The sequence below is a fragment of the Sturnira hondurensis genome, unplaced genomic scaffold (assembly GCF_014824575.4).
Source record: "Sturnira hondurensis isolate 20B ecotype Veracruz unplaced genomic scaffold, ASM1482457v3 Scaffold0001872, whole genome shotgun sequence".
Lineage (NCBI taxonomy): Eukaryota > Metazoa > Chordata > Mammalia > Chiroptera > Phyllostomidae > Sturnira > Sturnira hondurensis.
The window spans coordinates 26603286-26623988 of record NW_028074503.1 but is presented as its reverse complement, the minus strand read 5'-3'; the positions used below and the strand labels follow the sequence as shown (position 1 = coordinate 26623988).

At 37.2% G+C, this 20703-nt stretch overlaps 1 protein-coding gene across 1 annotated transcript in view; it reads right to left on the bottom strand.

Moving 5' to 3' along the window:
- DCC (DCC netrin 1 receptor) overlaps positions 1 to 20703 on the bottom strand; it is a 113391-nt gene that overhangs the window by 74230 nt on the left and 18458 nt on the right. Inside the window, exons 4-5 of the mRNA XM_037034415.1 lie at positions 18566 to 18760; positions 11684 to 11716 (exon numbers count right to left, since the gene is read on the bottom strand). Of these exons, the coding sequence (XP_036890310.1) occupies positions 11684 to 11716; positions 18566 to 18760 (228 nt within the window). The remainder of the gene's footprint in view (positions 1 to 11683; positions 11717 to 18565; positions 18761 to 20703) is intronic.

Genomic DNA, 20703 nt, shown 5'->3' with positions numbered 1-20703 from the left:
GACCTTGGGCAAGTTACCTAACTTCTCTGAGCCTATAAAAATCACATCTAAAGTCTATAGTTCTTCATGGCTGAAACTCAATCAGCCCTGCATGGGACTTAGTTCGTGATTTCATCAAACTGTGTTTTAATACCTCATGCTAGCCTTAGTTGATAAAGTCCAGAACTCAAGGCCTGTCTGCTGTTTGTCATTTATAGAAAAGACATGGTACTTTCTGATAAGGTAAGCTTTTTTCCCGTTTTTCTGTTTGTTTTAATCTCTGTTGGGGCTTTTATCTTGTCTTTATTCTTCTTTGGAATCACTGGATCGACTCAGGTGTCTTCCCTCCTGTCTTGCAGCCCTGAACCCCAGCAAGAAGGTAAGCGGAAGGGAACATAGGCTACCTGGAAAACTCTGGTTCCTGTCCTGTCTCAACTCTGCAGGCTCTTCAGGGAGAATTTACCCAAGATACAAAAGCCTCCTTTACCACTGACCATAGAAAGACATGACGGAAGTATCTCCCTACCAGGGAAGGGGCCATCTATGCCAAAGTAACTGTCCTCTGTTGCTTGAACTTGAACACTTAGTGTGGGTGCCTCCAATAAACTGCCTAGTAGTAGCTTTACATAGGAACTGGAAATCCCAGCACACCCAGGCAGGAATGGCTTGTTCGGTGCTACGGCTGGAGGAATGTTTAGGTTTCTTAGGTTGGATGTAAAGTCCCAAGGTTCCTTTGAAACAGATGGCAATCTTGCACTTGGCAGATGCTAAGAGATCACTGCCCAGGCTCTTTCCTATAGGTCCCCTCTCTCAATATCAAGAGTGTATCTCGGGGCCTACGGTGAGGTGGTTTCATCTTCCTCTGAATACTCAGTTGCCATTCACATCGATGTGAAGGGATCACATCCAGAGAGACAACAGCAACTTTGCCCTTCCCCCTAGAAATTTCTAGGTGTCCTTTAACATTAACAGGTCTTAATCAGGTTTATTGGCATCCGGTACTGAACTTGAACCTTAAATCTATACATCAGAGAGGAGAGAGTGAAGACTCTTCACCTTTCACGTCTCAAGTCTACAACAGTCCTCAACCTTAACTCAATGACTTACATCTTGCTAACAGACTACACATCCACAATTTTAAAATTCTTTTGATATCAAGTCAGAGCTGAGGTTCGGATGACAAGCTTCCAACAAGCTATGTGTAAACTAACACAATCACCACAGATTCTGTTTTCAGTATAAATTGGTATATTTAAAGTTTGCTGGCCAATGGCTGTGGGTTTATAAAGATGTGGACATTAAGTTGGGGGCTTCTATTTGGGGGGGGGCGGTGGGGGCTGGGGGTGGTGAGAGAAGCCAATGAAACAAGTACCAGCTGTGAACATTTTGGAGGGTTGACTAAAATTTGGACAAGCTGAACCCGTTTTCAAAGTACCTTACTTTGACTCAGACACATTTGGAGTTTCAATGAGCAGAGGATAAGCGTTGCTCATGGGACAGTAAGATCAATGTGGGAAGAAATGCAGTGAGACAGAAAAATACTAAGATGACTTTTCTCATATGTGAAAGCAACTAGATTGCAGAGTAGTCAGGCAAACGAGATGCTAACAACCCCATCACTTAGGCCAGTAAAGCAATAAATGATTCCTGTGGGGAGTAATCCCAGACTGCTTGGAAATTGGGCATACAGCCTGTGGAGGACTTTCCTTTTCCTCCAGCATCCCGACAAATGTCTTTTTAATGAAGTTTCCCCCTCTCCCAGCTAGTTCGTGGGAAGATGCAAAAACAAGCCCACAAGCACATCCATATATTACTTTGGCATAAAGCTCTATAGACATAGCAGCTCTTAGAGTTGGCAAGGTTATTAATTACATTGTGAATTTCGATGTATAGAAAATCAGGTGTCGTGTGGTTAGAGCTTTGGATAAGATAAAGGAACTCTGGAAGTGCTTTCTAAATCAGAGAGTGCAGCTCAAAGCTTGAGCATTCAACTCATGAAATCTAGTATATTGAAATTGGTTACCTTTTTGTTAGTTATAACCATATTAATACCACAAAAGAAAATTAAGTCACTCATAATATGCCTAACAGAAAGTACTTTAAAGAAACTTGATATCAACAGCAAGGTAGACTGACTTTATGGTAATTTAGAATTCTTGCACCACCTCAGCAATGAAATAATAAATTCATTTCTAGGATATGGATGCGTCTGAGGTCCTCTCATCCAAAGACATGAGAATCAAACATAATTTTTTTGTTCTATGTTTCCGTTCTCTAAAATGTCTTGAGTTCCAGGGAAACATCCTTTATGCATAAATAGTAAGTTAGAAAATGAGTCTCCCCTGCCTTGAGGGAAGAGCTACTGGAGACTAACGAAGGCATCTCTATTGCTCAGCATTTCTAAGCATTGTTAATGCTGTGGGATAGGATATTGAATGTATTTAGTTAACTCGGTTAATTTCATAAGCACTGATTTAGAGAAACAGAGACTAAATGGACTCTAGCAGATGGAAAGTCAAATAATGAAAAAAATATATATAAGATCCCAAAGGTCTTAATTTTATGAATGGAGCATAAAACTGACAACAATTCATTCCAAATTTATTAGTGCCTCCTGCATACAAGGCACAGTCCTAGACCCTCAGGGAAGGGATGGCATAAAACCGTATATCTGATAGGAACCCAGCAATAACAGATAAAGCTGATTCATATCCAGTATGCAGGCCTCCTCACGATTGATATCAGCTAACTGCAGACGGTTTTTAATATACTCTGACTTTAAAGACTTAAGAATAAGTGTATCTATTACTACAAAATCGGTACTAAGTTTAAAATTTTGGTATATCTAGTATTATTAACAGAAATACATGCAAATAAAAGATAATGTATTATTTTCAGTGTTTTATGTTTCACAATTATATTTATTTAAAACTCCCGAATTTCTTTTTTTATTTTGCATACTGTGCTAAATCTCTAACATTTTTCAAAATAAAAAATTCAAATAAGTAAATGAATACTCTGAGATTTAAATACATATTTGTGGGAATAAGGTACTAAATTTCAATGTCTATAGTTTTAAAAATTCAAATAAAGCCCGATATGGTTAAAAATTAAAAATGAATTGTTGCTATTTTATTTTTCATATAATTACTAGTAGTGTCGTGAACTACTACTTTACCTGAACACAGTAATCAAAATACACTAAACAATTATAATAGTATAATCTGTAAAATATAAAGAAGAATTCTTGTGTTACTGTGCACCCATATTTTAATAGAAATAGAAAAAATAGAAGTGACCAAAAATTAAGATAATAAAGAGTAATGAATTTATATATTCCTTAACCAACTAGGATAATTTCACTAAAAAAATCACTTCTTGAAGAAAGTTTTGATAATTTAAGCAAATGTTTTTACTTTTCCTTAGGTCTTCTTAAAACCAGGAAATGAGGGTTTCAGAAAGAGAAATAAAACAAAAAAAATGAGCCCAATGGTCAACTTGACAAAGAGAAGGATGGAGGCTTTTTAGAGTTTTTCAAAATAGTTGATATTGTTCTAAATTTATTTTAGAGCTCTAATATGGGCCTGAACTAGAAATTTCAGCACTTTTCTTCTCTTGATTTGCATTTATAAAATACTATAAAGTTATTAAAGAGTTACTTTTATATTTTATTTAAAGGACAGATTTTATAAGGGGACGTCCATTCATCCTTTTTGGAGAAGAGACAGGTACTCCCTCAGACAAAAAACAGTTTCCACGACTTCCCTGCCACTTACTCTCGGAATTGAGGAAAAAATGGGCACAGATAATGTCTTCCTTTAAGAAGTGTGCTTATTATGCCCTGGCTGGTGTAGCTCAGTGGATTGAACACGGGCCTGTGAAGCAAAGGGTCGCCAGTTTGACTCTCAGTCCGGGCACATGCCTGGGTTGCAGGCCAGGTCCCCAGTTGGGGTCACGTGAGAAGCAACCACGCATTGATGTTTCTCTCCTACTCTTTCTCTTTCCCTTCCCCTCTCTCTAAAAATAAATAAGTAAAATATTTTTAAAAAGTGTGCTTATTGTTATATTGCTTGGTGTTTGTATACTGTATTTTCAAGGCTTGATGAGTGACTAATGTGAGTTAGACTGCTTCATAATGTGCTACTGTGAGCAAATTTAAGTTATCACTATTATACAATTTATTCTCTATACGCTTGTCTTACATATCACTCAGAATATTGTTTCTATATTTCTACTATGGTGAGTGCTTGTGTACGTAAAATGAAACAACATTAATGTTTCCATGAAACCCTACTTTTAGAATACATGGGAAGATGGAAGATATTTTCTAGGACAAAATATTTTTAGCACCTGACAAAGAGTAATTCAACTGGGATTTCACTTCTAGAGTAATTTTTCTGAGTGTATATTTATAAGTTCAGGGAGGTGTGAATGGAAAATTAATATACAGAGAACACTGGCAAAAGTGGGTGTAGTATTTCTAGTGTACTCTTTTTTAATCCATCTCTCTAAATGGGTTAGCAGAGGGTGCCCCGGAATGGCACCCACAGGATCCATCCTAAGAGAAAAGCACATGATCTACAATGTAAGTTAAATGGACAGATTGGTCATCTGACTAATGATCAATATACATCTCTGCGAGACTGTGGAACATTGAGATATCTTCTTGTTTTTAGAATTGGTTCTCTGAAAATTACTTGGGCAATAATGAAGGAAATTGCATTGATTTCATGTCTTGTATACCCCTGGATAAGAATAATCCATTAATGCTACCTGGGTACCGTTTCACTGTCCAACGCACAGATCATAGTGAGATATATTTCAGGCAGATGGTGCTTCAGAGGCAGGAAAATGTGTCTAAGAGATCAGTTTATTGTGCAGTTGATAATACTGCTGACTTTGAACAAACTTATCAGGGCATCTCAAAACCAGCAAGCAAACTCGTAACCCATACCTATGATATTTCAAACGTGTATTTTTAAAAAATAGCTAATAAACTCTTCTCACCCTTTCCTAGGGTACAATGCATTCTTTTCAAGTTAACATGAACGGGCTCTCCAAACTATACTTTTGATTAGATGGTAGAGTCTCCCTTTCCAGATTATTCTGTGAGCATTTCCCAAAAAAAATCTGTGTCATAATTCAATTCAACAAACACTTATCTTGCACTAATTGTAATAATGCATTCATAATTAAGTACTGAGGGAAGAAGGAAATGACCATGTGAGTCGGACCAGTCATCCGCCAGTCTGCCATCAAGAAATTTACAACCTGGAAAAGAGTTTGGGAATATAAATAGTAAACTATAAAAAAGGACAACATAGCAGAGAGTAAGTCAGATGTTAAGAACATATGAAAGAATAAAAGACGGGAAAGGTTAAGAAAAGCTTCGTGGAAAAAAGTGGAATTGGGAAGGGAAGATGAGGACTTTACCTGGGAAAGAGAGCCTTACTAAGACTGACAGAATGGTACCAGTTAGTAGAGCCCTGAGCTATACAAATGAACTGTTTCCAGAAGGATCCGTGGATTTTTGCTACTGGACTGTGGTATATATGGAGGAATACACTGGCCATGAGGCCAGAAGAAGGAAATTGGGTTCAGATAGTCAGGGTCTTGATGCCAAAGAACCGACCTCATTCTGGAAGCAACAGTGAATGAAACAGGAGGTAGAGGCCAGGACTGGTAGAAGTGGGCAGCAAATAAAACCTGGAGCCTGGCATCTGCAGCAAAGAAGGGACATTCAGCCACACAATAAGTCTAATGGAAATAACTAATTTCAAAAATCTTGTGGAGGGCTTGTTAATAAAAATGTCTACGTTCCAGGTCTTAGAAAGTTAAAATTATACCATGAATTGGATCAATTTTTATGAGTACTGAGTATGTTGTTTTCTTTCAAAGTTACCTATAAGAACATAAAAACTCCTGAGAGGTTGACTGAAGCAGCTACTTGCCTGCTTGCTGGGAACACGGTGAAGTACTCCAAACACTTTATTAAAACCACATTACTCATTTTTTGTCTCTACTTTTCCAGCAGTCATAAATTCTAAAGTTACAAAATTCACAATCTGAGAAAAGCACAGGTAACAATAGCTTTTCCAAAAGAGGGGGGAGCAAGCTTTTGAATAATAAAGTGAGTTGAAATTACACATAATCATAAGGCAAGAAGAGGATTTAATTTTCAATTAAACATCTCCCACCAAAAGGTGCTGAAGGTTTCAATTTTTCAAACAACAGCTGGGCTGCTGTAATCCAAATCCCACAAAGTTTGGATTACATTAACTAAATTCCAAGCTTGACTAGACTGCCTTGAAAACCCTAATTTCCCCAAAATGGGAAACAATTAACATTCTGTTTATTCATGAGATTAAAACCATTGAAGTGTAAACGAGCAGGTGTAGTAGTAAGTACTTTGCCTGAATATCCTATTAAGGAAGCAGGAGGCCTTTACACTAGGTGAACCTAGGTGAGGCCTTGCAGGTTCCGTTTGTTGATAACAAAGTAGGAGGCAATTCAGTCACTGCATTTCCAGAAACTATACAGAGAAATTCTCAGGTTAGCCTAGGAATGCATCTCAGCCTAACCACTTACATGCTGAGACAGTTTAGTCCAATTTTAACCTCTCTGTGTTCCCTTTTCTACGTCTATAAGGATGGTATTGAGAATTAAGTACGGTAGGATGTGCACAGTGCCCAGAAGTGACATGTCACGGGAATGCTAAAGTATTGGAAAACGATTTAAAAAAAAAAAACAGGAAGGGCCACAGTATGTGAAGATGCTATACTTGGGCTTTTCACTCTAACACCAATCCTAAAACTTGATCATCTTAAATCATGAAAGGAGTCAAAAGATAATTCACGCTAAAATCACGGTTTTATAGGGGAGGGTGCTGAGAGAAGGTCAGGGTGCACTGAAAGGCACACAGGAAGTCACGGTGGCAGGAAGGAAGTGGACTTGGAGGCATCTGATCCCGTTCCACTGCTCATGGAGCACGCACCGTGACTGCTGATGGGGAAGCCAGAGTATTGTCAACCATATCCACGATTCAGAGCAGAGTAAATCCTCCCTCCCTCCCTTCTAAACTGCCTCCTGCTTGATCTATAAACTGGCCTAAGAATTTATGCCTCTTTTCCAGGCCTTGTGATTTAGATCGCCCCACTCAGGCTAGGGAGAATTAAAGAAACTTGAGAGCGTTGGAAGCAAGCCTTTTCTGCCTAAGTCATCTCTGCAGTGGTGAGATGGTGTCATGAAGACTCCTGTCTCTTTAAGGCACTGTGTCAAGGCTTTGGCTCCTACTCTTATGCCACAGTGGGCAAAGGCAGACAGAGAAACATCCACGAATCTGTGAATACTTGTGCTCAAGCAGAGAATCACCAATCTTTACTCATAAACACATCAAACTGGAGTCCAATGTTTGGGGGTTAATAGAATATAAGGATATAAAAACAATCCTTTAAGATTTAAAGTTTGATCTAATAATCATTTTGGAGAGTTTGTCGTATTTTATAATTACAACTACCCTCACTGCAACCCCCAAACAAAGGATTTTACAAATGCCTCTGGGAGAAGCTCTAGAAGTTGTGAGCTCACTAGGAAAAACAAAAGGCCAATTTTTTTGTAAGCATAGCAGATGTCTGAAGTGGAAAGACTATATATTCTGAAAGTCAGAAAGAAACATGTTTGGTTTCTAGCTTTTCCCATAACTATATTTTTGTGACCTTGGGCAAAATACTACCTTCCCCTTTCTCATCTGAAAACAAGGCATGATTACCAGTGACATCAAAACCAGCTTTTCTTTTGAAGGTGAATGCTGTGATATGAATTGGGTCTCCCCCAGGTTTCAAACTCATGTGTGAAATTCCTGACACCCAGTGTGACTGTGTCTGGAGACATGGTCCTTTATAGAGGTGTTAAGGTTCAGTGAGGTCAGGAGGATGGAGCCCTGATCCAAGGAGACTTGAGAGAGCCACTTGAGGACATATCATGGAAGATGTCTGCAATCTAGGAAGAGTCCTCCCTGCCAGACCTTCATAGGAGACCTGCAGCCTCCAAGACTGCGAGGAAGTAAATTTCCACTGTTTAATCCGCCTAGTCTCTGGTGTTTTGTATTAGCCTCCTGAGTTGACTAAGACAGTGGAGCTACAGTCATCCTTGTGTTTCCTGAGATAAAGAACTGTCAGGATCATTTACACTGAGGGCTGTCACTTTCCACGAACGAGGTGACTCCAGATTGAGCCCTTTGGCCTCATTTTAGATCATTCAGAGTTGGGGAAAGAAAGGCTGATACCGGGAAAATACCCATACGCAGACTTTAGATACAGAAACGTTATACACACATGTTAAAACTATGTGTGCTTGTGATGAATATACTTGGTGATTGCAAGCAGGATTCTTGGAACATGGTTGTCTCTGTTTGAATCATGGCCTTGCTACATGCCAGCTGTGTGTTTATGGGCAAGTCACTGACATTCTCTGAGCTTCAGCTTCCTCATTGCTAAAGTGGAGACTGTAATAGTATCTCTCTAACAGCATTGTTATGAGAATTAAATTAGTCAATAAATATTAAGCTCTTGGAACACTGAGTGATAATAAGAGATTCAAAAGTGTTCATTTTAACATTATACATGCTCATATAGACACAAAAAATTGACAAGGTTTTTACCAAAATATGGAAAAGAAAAAACCTAAAGCAAAGTATTTTATACCTTTTGCATATACATCACATAGCTCATACAATTTCCCTACCCTACTTGACCCCCCAAAACATTAAACTGGTTAATCTCTAAAATCTCATAATTATTTTTGCCTCATGAACCTGGAAGAGAGCAAAAAAATAATTAAGATATAGAACAAGAGATAAGAGGCTACAAAAAGGAGGAATTATAGAGTAGTTTGAGATTAGAGGGTTTAGCAAATAAATGCTAGATCTAACCAATTTACAATCACAGAAAGGGAAAATGAGTTCCATGGAAAGTCTGTTATTTTAATAGCACTACTACTATCATCCAGAGAAAATACTTCCTCCAGACCCCACAACTGAGTCAAATATAATGGATTTTTTCTTTTCACATTAACATTCTTCAGGGCAGATGTTAGAGTACAAGAAAAAGTTATTTTGACCAAAGTCTACAAAGGATACTCTTTGAAAACAATCCAAACTTTTCTCATTTTCTCTCATATAAGAAAAAGTCTATTCATGACGCATCTTTAAAGAGTTAACTTTGATTCAAAAGAGTGCTAAATTTTCTCCTCAGAGGGAATTTTCTCTCAACCGAAATTCTGCACCTGTCATAAATGTAACAAAAAGTGGGATCATTTGGTGGTGGGAAGGAGTCCAGTAAAGCATATTCAACTGATTTGCTATGTGCTGAGAGTGGAAATATTCAGGACAGTTTTTCCTACTATTTTCATCAATCTCAGAGGGATCTTTACTCTGGGCAATTTTTCATGCCCTTGGTCATCAACCCAGAAGACTGATTTTGCTGAGAAACAGCTTTTGATGACCAGGAAATTGTATATGCCTTCTTTGTAAGAAGGTAAAGATATTACTTATAACCCTTAAATTACATGTCATCAGTCCCTCTTAGTTTTACAAGTGATTTTTGAGTTTGATGTAACAGACCTATCAATTCGACCAAGTGCGTATGAGCTGTGATTGAAGAAGGTGTCGTGTAGTAAAATATATAACAGAAGCTTTCCAAGATGTTAGATGGACAAAAAGAACAACTGCCCGATTATATTAACAGACTCAGTCACTGGCAACATTCTTAGCAATTCCTTTTGTTCCTGATAATTGATCTGATTTCACTGCCAACGTGAAAATACAGTAAAATCTACAGAGGGCATGTCATAGTGCTACTGAGGATTAATTTACTCTCTTTTCTTTTATAAAAGGATCAATTTATAAAAGATACCTTGGTAAAATGAGTAATATTTAAAAAACAATTAATTGAAAAAAAACAGGAAAAAACAATGAAAAAAAATCCAGGGACAATTGGAAATTTGTTTAGAGAAACTTGAGCTCTTCCTCAACCAAACAGCTAATGATGTAGCATTTCATCTGGTTCAGTTGGTTAAAAATTTTTTTTGTGTTCTTTCTTTCTCTGTATATGTGTATATACATACATATACACATATATACACACATATACACACATATGGGTATATATATATATATACATGTGTATATATATTTCCTAAGCATAATTTCAAAATTAGGAGTTATATGCCTGTAGAAGTTTCAAATTCATTTAAGTTAAAGAAACTAAGAGAGGTTGTTTTAGTTATTTTATAACCTAAATAAGAAAATCACTTCTGTTAATTATGGTTCCAGCTTTGCATTTGGGCAACACTGATATTTAATTTACCTAAGTAAATATGTGCTAACTGATAATTACTCATCATTAACAGTTTTTAAAACACTACTCTTTAGCATATATTGATCTCATGAAAATCTTATAAGTGGCAGCAAGCAGAAGCCGCTAGGCAATTAATGGAAATGTTAACCCTGGGAAGATATTCAGGGGCACTGCCTTATTTCTGTGATGCCCTGTATGAAACCCTAGCTATGTTCTCCTAAGCAGAGGCATGGTATAAGGACCCCGAGATGAACCTGAACATAGGATCATGGATCATTAACTTAAATATCATTTATATAGGAAACCCGTTGTGAGTGAGCCTTGCTCACCACAGAAGCTTAGCATTTGTCAAAAGTTAAAAAGTGTTCTTGTTGAAAAGAATGTTTCCCCTGATTTACAACACGGGACCTTATGAGCCATGATGCTTGCAAGTCATTTCTGCTGATAATACGCATGCAAAGCAGAAGACAAGCTACCCAAGCTACAGATTCTGAACCAAAAAAGAAAATGACTACAACCAGCAAGAGCATTTCCGAACTCTCCCCTCTTTAAAGACCATAGCATTCCCCACCCCCCAAATAAAACTCATAAACTATTCTTTTCTCCTCTGGCATTCTACTTATCACCCTCAGTGTCAAAATAATGGAATCCTAAGTTTTCACTCCGCAAGTCATAGTAATAGAAAATGCATATCTGCCTGCAAGTTGCTGGATACCTCTTATTTATCCCAATTTTTTCTTTGTGTAAAACCATCCCCATTTTTCTATGTAAATCAGCTTTTAGCAAAAGAGTAAAAAGAGAATAAAATACTGCAAGTCAATCCAGCATCTGATTCCAGGAATGGAAAGCTCTCTGACTTCGAAATGAGCAATAGTAATGCCCTAAAAAAGTTGACCTAACAGTGTTTTTATTCGTTAAAAGAAGCTCATCACAGAGAAGCACTCAAGATTTACAGGCTTTCTCTGTGGAGCTGCGGATCTTCAATCCACAGCTCATGAAAGGGTGTAAGGGCAGCTTGGAAATTATGCTGAGCTTAATTATACTTAATGTGAATTATTCAAAAGTGCACACAGAGACTAAAAATTTATTTCATACAAAGAAGCTTGACATTTTAATTGGTCCTTCAGAATAGAGACAAAACAATTTCCTCTCCAGAAAATTTACATCTCCCCTATCAGAACCTCAGCCCCATCCAAGCAGAACTTCATTAACAAGATTAATTATTGCACCAGAGTCTGTTTGGTGAGGTGTATGGCCCAGGTGAAAAGAGGGATTCGAAATAATGACTGACATTTCTAACAGACAGGATTGATTAAAGAAGGGGAAAGAGACACACTGAGCCACCATACCTTGGTCATTAGCCATTTTGTCAGGATGTTCCACTGTAGGGGGAAAAGAAATATTATTAGATTTGGGCAGTTCTCAGCAAGAAAGCAGATACTTCAGGTCAACAGTTTGTGGTTAGAAAATGATCATATCAAGGCAATGCCCTATTGAAATAAAATTGATAAGGAATCAAGCTTAATTGAATTCTATTACATAGCTATAGAAAAATGAAACCATTTTTGTTCTATAAATGTGTTCTTAAAATATGTTATTTTCACATTCCTCTAAACATGAATTCAGAATGGTCATCATACAGATTTAGTTGAAAATATAATAACAGTAAAAATGCATGCCTTACCTGGTGATTATCAATGTTTCAAGTAAGAAAACTATTTGCTCATATTCTCATTTTTTGATGAAACAAGGAACTCAACCAATTCTTACATGAATAGAGTAAAATAATAATGGAATATCACAAATCTGGTTTAATTTAAACAATTTGATAAATTTTTAGACCTAGTGAAGAAGAGTGTTGAGTTGTTGACCTCCGTTGTGTTGAGTAATGTTCTTGAAAATGACTTTTTCCCCCTTGTTGGTTTATTTTTTTATTTTTATTGAGGTAAAATCAGTTAATAATGTTATAAAGGTTTCAGGTGTACATTCTAGTTAGATGTCTGCATATTCTACGGTGTGCTCAGCACCGGAAGTGTAGTCTCCATGCATCACTACATACTTGACCCCCGTAACCCGATGTGTGCCCTCCGCCCACCTGCCTTCCCCTCTGGTCACCAGCAGTTTCCTGTCTGTATTTATGAGTCCATCTTTGTTTTAAATTTAAAAACATCTCTGCTTTTTGAAAAGGTGTTTATTTTCTGTTAACCAAATATAAATATACAGGAGGTAAATCTCTAGTATCGTTGCTTTTCTAGGAACTGTGACATGACATTTTGACAAATGTACATCTTTGTAAGTCTCCACCTATTAGAATCATTCACCTATCCTTGGTTTTCTTTGAGCTTCGAGTCTTCTGGGCATATTTACCTCACTTCACTGCAGCAAAACTCGACGCACAGGCTCGTACACTTGCTGCTTTTCTTATATATTCCTCAGTTACACTCACACAGAGAAAACTGTAATAGCATTCCATTGAGTAGCAACCTATAACCTAGTCAGTTCTCTCTATGTGGCAGTTTTATAAGAAACCCATCATCACTGTTTGAAAAAGACCTTAAAGTCTTTCAGGTGGTGGTCCTTTTCTAAATTAAGGAACACGAATCATCATCCAAAAGAATGCACAAAATCTAAATACTTAAATAATGATGCTGTTAATGAAAGCCTCTTTAAGATGGACAGGGTTTATTAATGTTGCATCACAGGTGAACAAATTCCTAAAACAGCAATCATTAACAACTTCTTTTATGTCAAATAATATGTGAACGTCTTCTATGAAAAGAGTAAACTAGGAAAGGTGTCTTAATAAAAAGTATACTTCCAATTTTGAATGACCCTTTGGAAAACAGTATATACAAGAGAGTTTATTATATTAAGATTCTACAAGCTTCGTATAGATTTTTTAATGTCTTTGTATCTTCTCAAGATTAAACATTTTTTAATTCACCAGGCCATCCAATCTAATCATCTCTAATTGAATCATCACCATTTAATTTTTGTCTTGATTTTCTCTCCCATTTCTCATTGAAGACTAAAGGCTTCTCAAAATATGTTTTATTATAGTATTATATTATAGGGCGTTGTTGATAAAAGGTGCTTTTGATAGGCAACTGAATTAACTGTGTACTTTATAGACAAGAATAGGATCTTAATGCAGCTTTTAAGGGGAGACCCTAAGTTGTAGGAAATGCCATACCCAGTTCTAGGGGGAATGAGGAAGGATATGTCAGGGTCATGTGTGACCACACACTGTAGGAAGGATATGTCAGGGTCATGTGTGACCACACACTGTAGGAAGGGTAAATGACTGGTGGCCAGAATAGACACACCTGAGGAACCAGCACAATCAGTACCCCATATTTAGGGGAGAAGAGTTTGGAATAGTATCAAAAAAAGAAAGAAAGAAAAGAAAAAGGCAACCTCATTTCCATGTGTTTTGTCTCCCTTTGTCTTTGATTATATACATGCATTATCTGTAGTCTAAGCAAATTTTTAGCAAGTGACGAATAAACACTGTTATTGTGGACAATCTGATCTGCATTCTTATCTTCTAGATTTGTTTTATTGTTAGCAAACCTGGACCGAATATAACTTGATAAACGTTGAATGCCTCAAGGAGATTATCTATTAAAGAGTATTTCCTAACAAGGACCAAATATATTCTAATAGTTACTTTTTTTTTTGATTTTATTTATTTATTTATCTTTAGAGGGGAAGGAGAGAGGGAGAGAAACATCAATGTATGGTTGCCTTTCGTGCGTCCCCTGCTGGGAGTTGGCCTGCAGGGAACCAGCCTGCAACCCAGGCATGTGCCCTGACTGGGAATCGAACCATGATCCTCTGGTTCACAGGCCCGTGCTCAATCCACTGAGCTACACCAGCCAGGGCCTCTAATAGTTACTTTTGATTGCAAGAAAATAAGGGCTTAAAAATCTTGTCATTTGTACCTTGGCTTTTTAATGGCCCCTGTCATTTGTCAACAAAATCATGTATTTTGTCACAGAATACTTTGAAGATGAAAGTTTTTTTAACTCCTGGTACAGAGCTCTCGGTTCTGTATTTTGGATGAGAGAAACGCACATTCAGAACGATGATGAAGGAAGCCCAGGGAATACACCTTACTCTACTGCTGTTTCACGGCTGAAGACTCTGCTTCTTTGCATGTAAGAGACGACTCCATCCCTCCACAGACATTCTCATGGGTGCACTGCATCCTTCCTCCCTCGTACTTCAGAGGCCAACATGAAGAAGCTTACTTTACCGGAAGAAACATCCCACGTGATAGGCAGAGATAAATATGATTTTTATGCATCTTCCATGGGATTGATGGTGTGTAGCTATTGTAATGGGGGGCGATTTGGAGAAGGGAGGTAGGTATTTATAAAGCCTATGGGTCACAGAATCAAGTTTAAGAGTGTTTTAATTAACATTTCAAGAAAAGAGTCACATCTCCTATACCATGTACATAAGGGTATAATAACTTAATTCATTTTAAATTATAACTGTACTTTTTAATTAATCAGTGATTACTGATTGATTTTCCTGTACCTCTGGTTGGTGCCTAAAACCAAAAACGACAAAACTCTAGTCTCTAGTAGACGAAGCACGTATCTTTGCAAAGACCGGATGTGAAAGAATGAAGCCCGCAGACACCTGCCTCAGGGGTATGATGACAATAAAGGACTTGCTTGCTACCCGGGAGACTACTGTGTGTTTTCTCAGCTTCAGGACCCAAGGTAAGCTTTCCTCTGTGTTAGAGTTACACTCTGACGAACTATGGCCTTATGTTTGGAAGCAGCTTTGGAAAATGAAATTTTTTAATCAGAGAGCAGTCATGTATTTTATGTCTTTAGTGTAGATTTGCATCATCGTAGCTTCAAATATCTTATGATGGGTAACTTTTTTACCTTATAACATGTCATTGTGAGATGTAAGATGCATGCATGAACAATATCCACTCTTGATAAAGATGGGCAGTATAAATATTTCTAAATAATTTAAAGTGGACTTGAAACATCTAAAACTTAGTCTACTACGTATGACCAAGATTTGTTTTAAAGATGTAATTGGCTATTAATGAAGCATGACATACTTTGGGTAGACAGCATTAAACATTTCATTCAGGATATTAGAAATGATTCTTATATCCTTTATTATGACTTATTATGACTTATAACAAATTCCTGACTTTGTTCTTAATTCTGAATATCATTTAATAGATGAGTTTAGGACACTTAGGGTAAATAGTACCAAATAAGATACGAAGTTCATTAAACAATCCACAGAATGATTACCAGTGTGGGCCTGTAAATCCTGTGATAACTCATCATTCTGTTGCTTAATGCGTTTGGATGCTTTAAGTCATTTTTAAACCCTCCCTGAGATCTCTACTTGGCACATGTTTTGAGCATGAAATTGATTTGGCACTTGTCTGTAGATAAAGACGAAGCATTTATGAAACATTATCTAGTTACATTTCATGCTCCCACAAAATGAATAACCAGTTTCCTTTTGATTGCTCATTTAGAATGAAATCTGATTTAGACATGAAGTCCTAAAAATCTGGATAGAAAAGGATTAGCTCATTTCCTCCTGTCTCCCTCCCAACTCATACTCTGCCATTAAAGACTGCCATGCAGATTTAGGTTGAATGCTTGTTTGTGGGTTCCTGGCAAACTTTCAGATTAGCTTTTATCAAATCCCACTTTTGAATAGGTCACTCACCAGAACTCTAAAATCCACTATTTATTAGTCCAACTCTCCTAGGAGAATTGAGAAATAGACTAAATGGTTACCCTAAAACTCTTCGTTAGTATGTCAAACAGCTGGGTGAAAATGTCAGACAACTGTTTCTAATATTTTGGTTGTTTGCCATCATGGACAAGAGGGGACCCCCTAAAAAAAGGAATTGATTTATAAAAAATTGTGTATTTATTCTTACATGTTTAAACTTTAGTCACCTCCAAAGTTCTCCCCATTTGATGCATTATACCTATAAAGACATTTTTTCCAGTGCTCAAACAGCTTTTGAACTCATTGATTTTGATGCCTTTTAGTGCTTCTGCTGTTTTTTGTTTCACCTCTTTCACATAGGCAAAACCTTTCCCTTTGGGGACTTTTCTCACCTGGGAAAACCAAAAATAGTCACTCTGGGTGAAATTGGGTGAATAGGAAGTGTGGGCCATGGAGGCCATACTGCTTTGGGTCAAAAACTGCTGAACACTCAGTGTAGTGTGGACAGTATGCTCATAAATCACCCATTATGAAATGGGCAAAATGTTGAGAGTCTTTCAAAAAAAAATTCACTGAAGCTGAATGCAGCCTCTACAACAACGCCAGCTGGTACACTGATACTGATGAATTCATAAAGCACTGGGGGAATTCTGTACAAGGGGCCTGACCTCCAGAAGATAATTCTGTTTTTGGGGGGTCTCCCCTCTTATTATAAAGTTTTCAGCCAAAGATAGAGGTATAATGTGGTCATGGATTTAAGAGTCAAGAATCCTTCTTAGAGCAAGAGACATCATGACTTAAATAGCGATATTTAAATATCAGTTATGCAACATTTGAGTTATTTTAATTATTTTCAATGCTGAATAATAGAGGGTCTTGTAACTATTTGTCTTCCAAAGAAATAATACTTGACTTTAAAGTAAAAAAAGTTTATGAAGATTATTTTGATGTAGTTTCTATTCCTGGGCTTTAGTATTTTTCTGTATGAACCTGTAACTACCTTTAAATTGAGTGCTGATTTTTATCTTGTAAGCACATGGATTTTCTTCCAATCATTCTGCAAAATTTTTTTCATTGTTGCTGACCTTGGTCCTTAAAATGAACACATTAATTTTGTTTGAGGTTTTCTGTCTTGCTGTATCAAAATAATCCTCTAATGTATAAGGACAATAGTTCCTGAAAAGGAATGTTTAAAATTGGCAATAGTATGCCATTCACACATTTCAATGCTGTTTAAATTTTTCTCCCCTTACATAAAATGGCTAAAGGGTTTCATTATATATTGAATAGAACCAATATACATGAAATCAATACACAATTCCAAAAGGATTATAAATAAAAGAGAGTCAAGTTAAAATGTGTCTCCTGCCGAAGGCAGAAAATATAGTGATACAATACATCTTTCTTTGACACACTGGCTCTCCGAATTAAATGACACATTTAATTAATTAATTATTCTTTCTGATCTTTCCTAGTTTTATTGACAAATAATTGAAATATATCACTGTATAATCATATCTAGTGAAATGATTACCACCATGGGTGGCAATCATCTCCTACAGATATAATAAAAAGAAATTAAAAAGTTTTCCTTGTGATAAGAACACTTCGGATCTATTCTCTTAACAAAATTCCTATATATTACTCAGAAATGTTTACTAATGTAAAACATAGTCACTATGTTTTGCATTACATCCTTAGTACTTATTTATTTTATAAATGGAAGTTTGTACTTTTTGACTGCCTCCCTCCAATTCACCCTTTCCCCAACCCTGCCTCTCATAACCAAACCTCTCATCTCCTTTTCTGTGAGTCTGACATGTTTTTATTTGTTTGCTTGCCTATCTTTAGATTATACATACAAGCAAAATTATAAAGTATTTGTCTTTCCCTGTCTGACTTATTTCACTTAACATAATGATCAAAATCTATCCATGTTGTCAGAAATGGTAGAAATTCTTAGTGTTATAGTTGAATACCATTCCATTGTGTATATATGCCAGAGTTTCTTTATGCAATAATCTACGGATGGACACTTAGGTTGTTTCCTTATCTCGGCTATTTTAAATAATGCTGTTATGACCATGTGGTATAGATAGCCATATCCACTTAGGGTTTTTATTTTCTTTGGATGTATTTCCAGAAGTCAAACTGCTGGATGGACCACATAGTAGTTCCATTTCTAATTTTGGGGGAACTGCCACACTGTTTCCCACAGTGGCTAGGCAAATCTGCAATCCCACCAGCAGAGCACAGGGCTCCCTTTTCTCCACATTCATGCCAGCATCTGACATCTCCTGTCTTTTTGATAATGGCTATTATAACAGGCGAGAGGTAATAACTCATTGTGGTTTTAATGTGCATTTTCATTGATTTCGAATGTCCATTATAGTCACATTGCCAGCAGGAACAGTCTACGGCAATCCCTGACAGAGACTCCAAAACTATTTTGTAACAATCCCATGGAAAAGAAGGGCAATGCAGTAGAAAACGATTCAAACCTTTCAGAGTCCTGAAGAGGATGGGGTCGGAGAGGGGCCCCACTCCTTTCACATTCCGCGCTTGAATTCGAAAGTAATACATAGTGTCGAGGTTGAGATCCATGATTTGATGAGTAAGCCGATCACCACTGATGGTTTCCATAATCCAGTCATCAATCGGTATGTTCTTGTCCAAGGTATAAAACAAGATGTAAGCTGCATGAGCAGAAGAATGAAAATTCTGTCAGCGTCCTGACGGCTGGCTGCACTTCAGCTTCCACACACCCCTGTTTCCCAAATGTGCTTGGCCATCATTATTACACATTCCCCAATCTATAAACTACAGCATTTGGCTTGGCGAGTAATTATTTTTTCTTTATTGCAAGGATTAAATAAATAATTGCTTCGGCAAACAGAATCTGAAAATGGAGTAAGCCACTAGAAATAAAGACATGTCATATTTAAAAATGTGCATTTTCTGCTGCCTATAAATTCTGATTATTGGTTTATTCTAATATGTAAGCATGATAAAAATGCAAAACATAGATAATAAGTCAGTTTAACTTTTATTGTGTTTCAATAATGACAATAAGTAATGCTTATTCTGGCTTATGCTTAAATAATAACAGTACACTGAGAAGTACAAAATACCATGCATGTTGAACGTGTTATCAAAACAAATGATCGTGTATGATTGCTGTATTAACTCTGGGAGGTTTGCAAGGGCACTGTCTCCTTTCACAGATGGTAAAACTGAGGGTTACCCAAGCTAGGTAGTAAGAAGGCTAGGATAATATCTTCTACTGTTATGCTAAAAATCCAACACTATTTCCCCTGGTCCATCCCACCTATGGAGAAAATAAAGCTATTTCTGGATAATTGTAGGTTATTTAGCTAATATCTCAAATGCTAATAATTTATCATTTAATAGTATCATTTACCCTCCATCTCAGAGGATGTTACTTGAATACTAGTAGGTTACTCAGTGGTGACAGTTTAATGTGCACCCAAATAAATCCAGTTACCTCTGTAAATATTCATATTCTAGCATTATGTTTAGCCAGCATGTAAGCTAGCTTTTACGTAAAAGCATTATTCACAATTTTATATCACACTATCAGAGGAAACTGTCAAGAGCTCATCGCAGGTGTCTTTGCTGTGTGAATAGAGTGCCAGCCTCCGTTTCTGCCAAGATTCTGCACTGATCTCTGCACCAGATAGGCTAACAGTGCCCCTAGTTCTATTCTCAACAGCAAACTTGTTCTTCATGAGTCATATTTTAAAAGCAGTTGTCCTTCTTTGATTCACTCATTCCTTCCTTGTGAGTCCTGCTTGTCCTATTTGTACTGGGGACCCACACACTTAGACCTTTCAATGGTTATGTCACAGGGTTCTCCGATCCGGCTCCAGTTCCCTCCCAGGATAACCAGGTGCACTACCTGCAGGAGAACACAGACGCTCACTCCAGGAAGACTGCAGTGCGGTCTCCCTGTGATGCTTATCCCCACCCACCTTGCTCTATTTTCTTTAATCCTCACTCAAGGATATGCTTATTGATTTCAAAGAGGGAGGAAAGGAGAGAGGAGAGAAACATTGATCAGTTGTCCGCTGTACATTCCCTGATGGAAGAGGGGAATTAACCCATAACCCAGGTATGTGTCCTGACTGGGACCTGAACTGGCAACCTTTTGGTGTATGGGGTGACACCCAAACAACTGAGCCACTGGGCCAGGCCCCCCACCCCCATTTCTTATTGTTCACTCTTCCCACCCAAATCCTACCCATCCACTAAGGTCTAGTTCAAGCTACATTTAACATATAAAATCTTTCTTTACAGTGAGAATTTCTTTCTGTAGACTAGGTAATACACTCAGTAAAGTATAAGAACATTTGTATAATTTTTAATCATTCACCACTTAATGCCACCATGACTTAAAGAATTCTGCTTGGGTTTGGAGGATGTATTCTAGACAATGAACCGAATCTTTTCCCCTTGCGATTCTGTATGATTAACCAATGTTGCAAACTCAAAAATCCAGAAGTCCATGTCTCTTGAATTCAGATCAATGATGAAAACTTGTATCTCTTTTGCTTTCGCTTTCACCTTTTCCTAAGTTTTGTGTTTCTCAAATCTACCTGATTATAAGAATTTCCTGGTG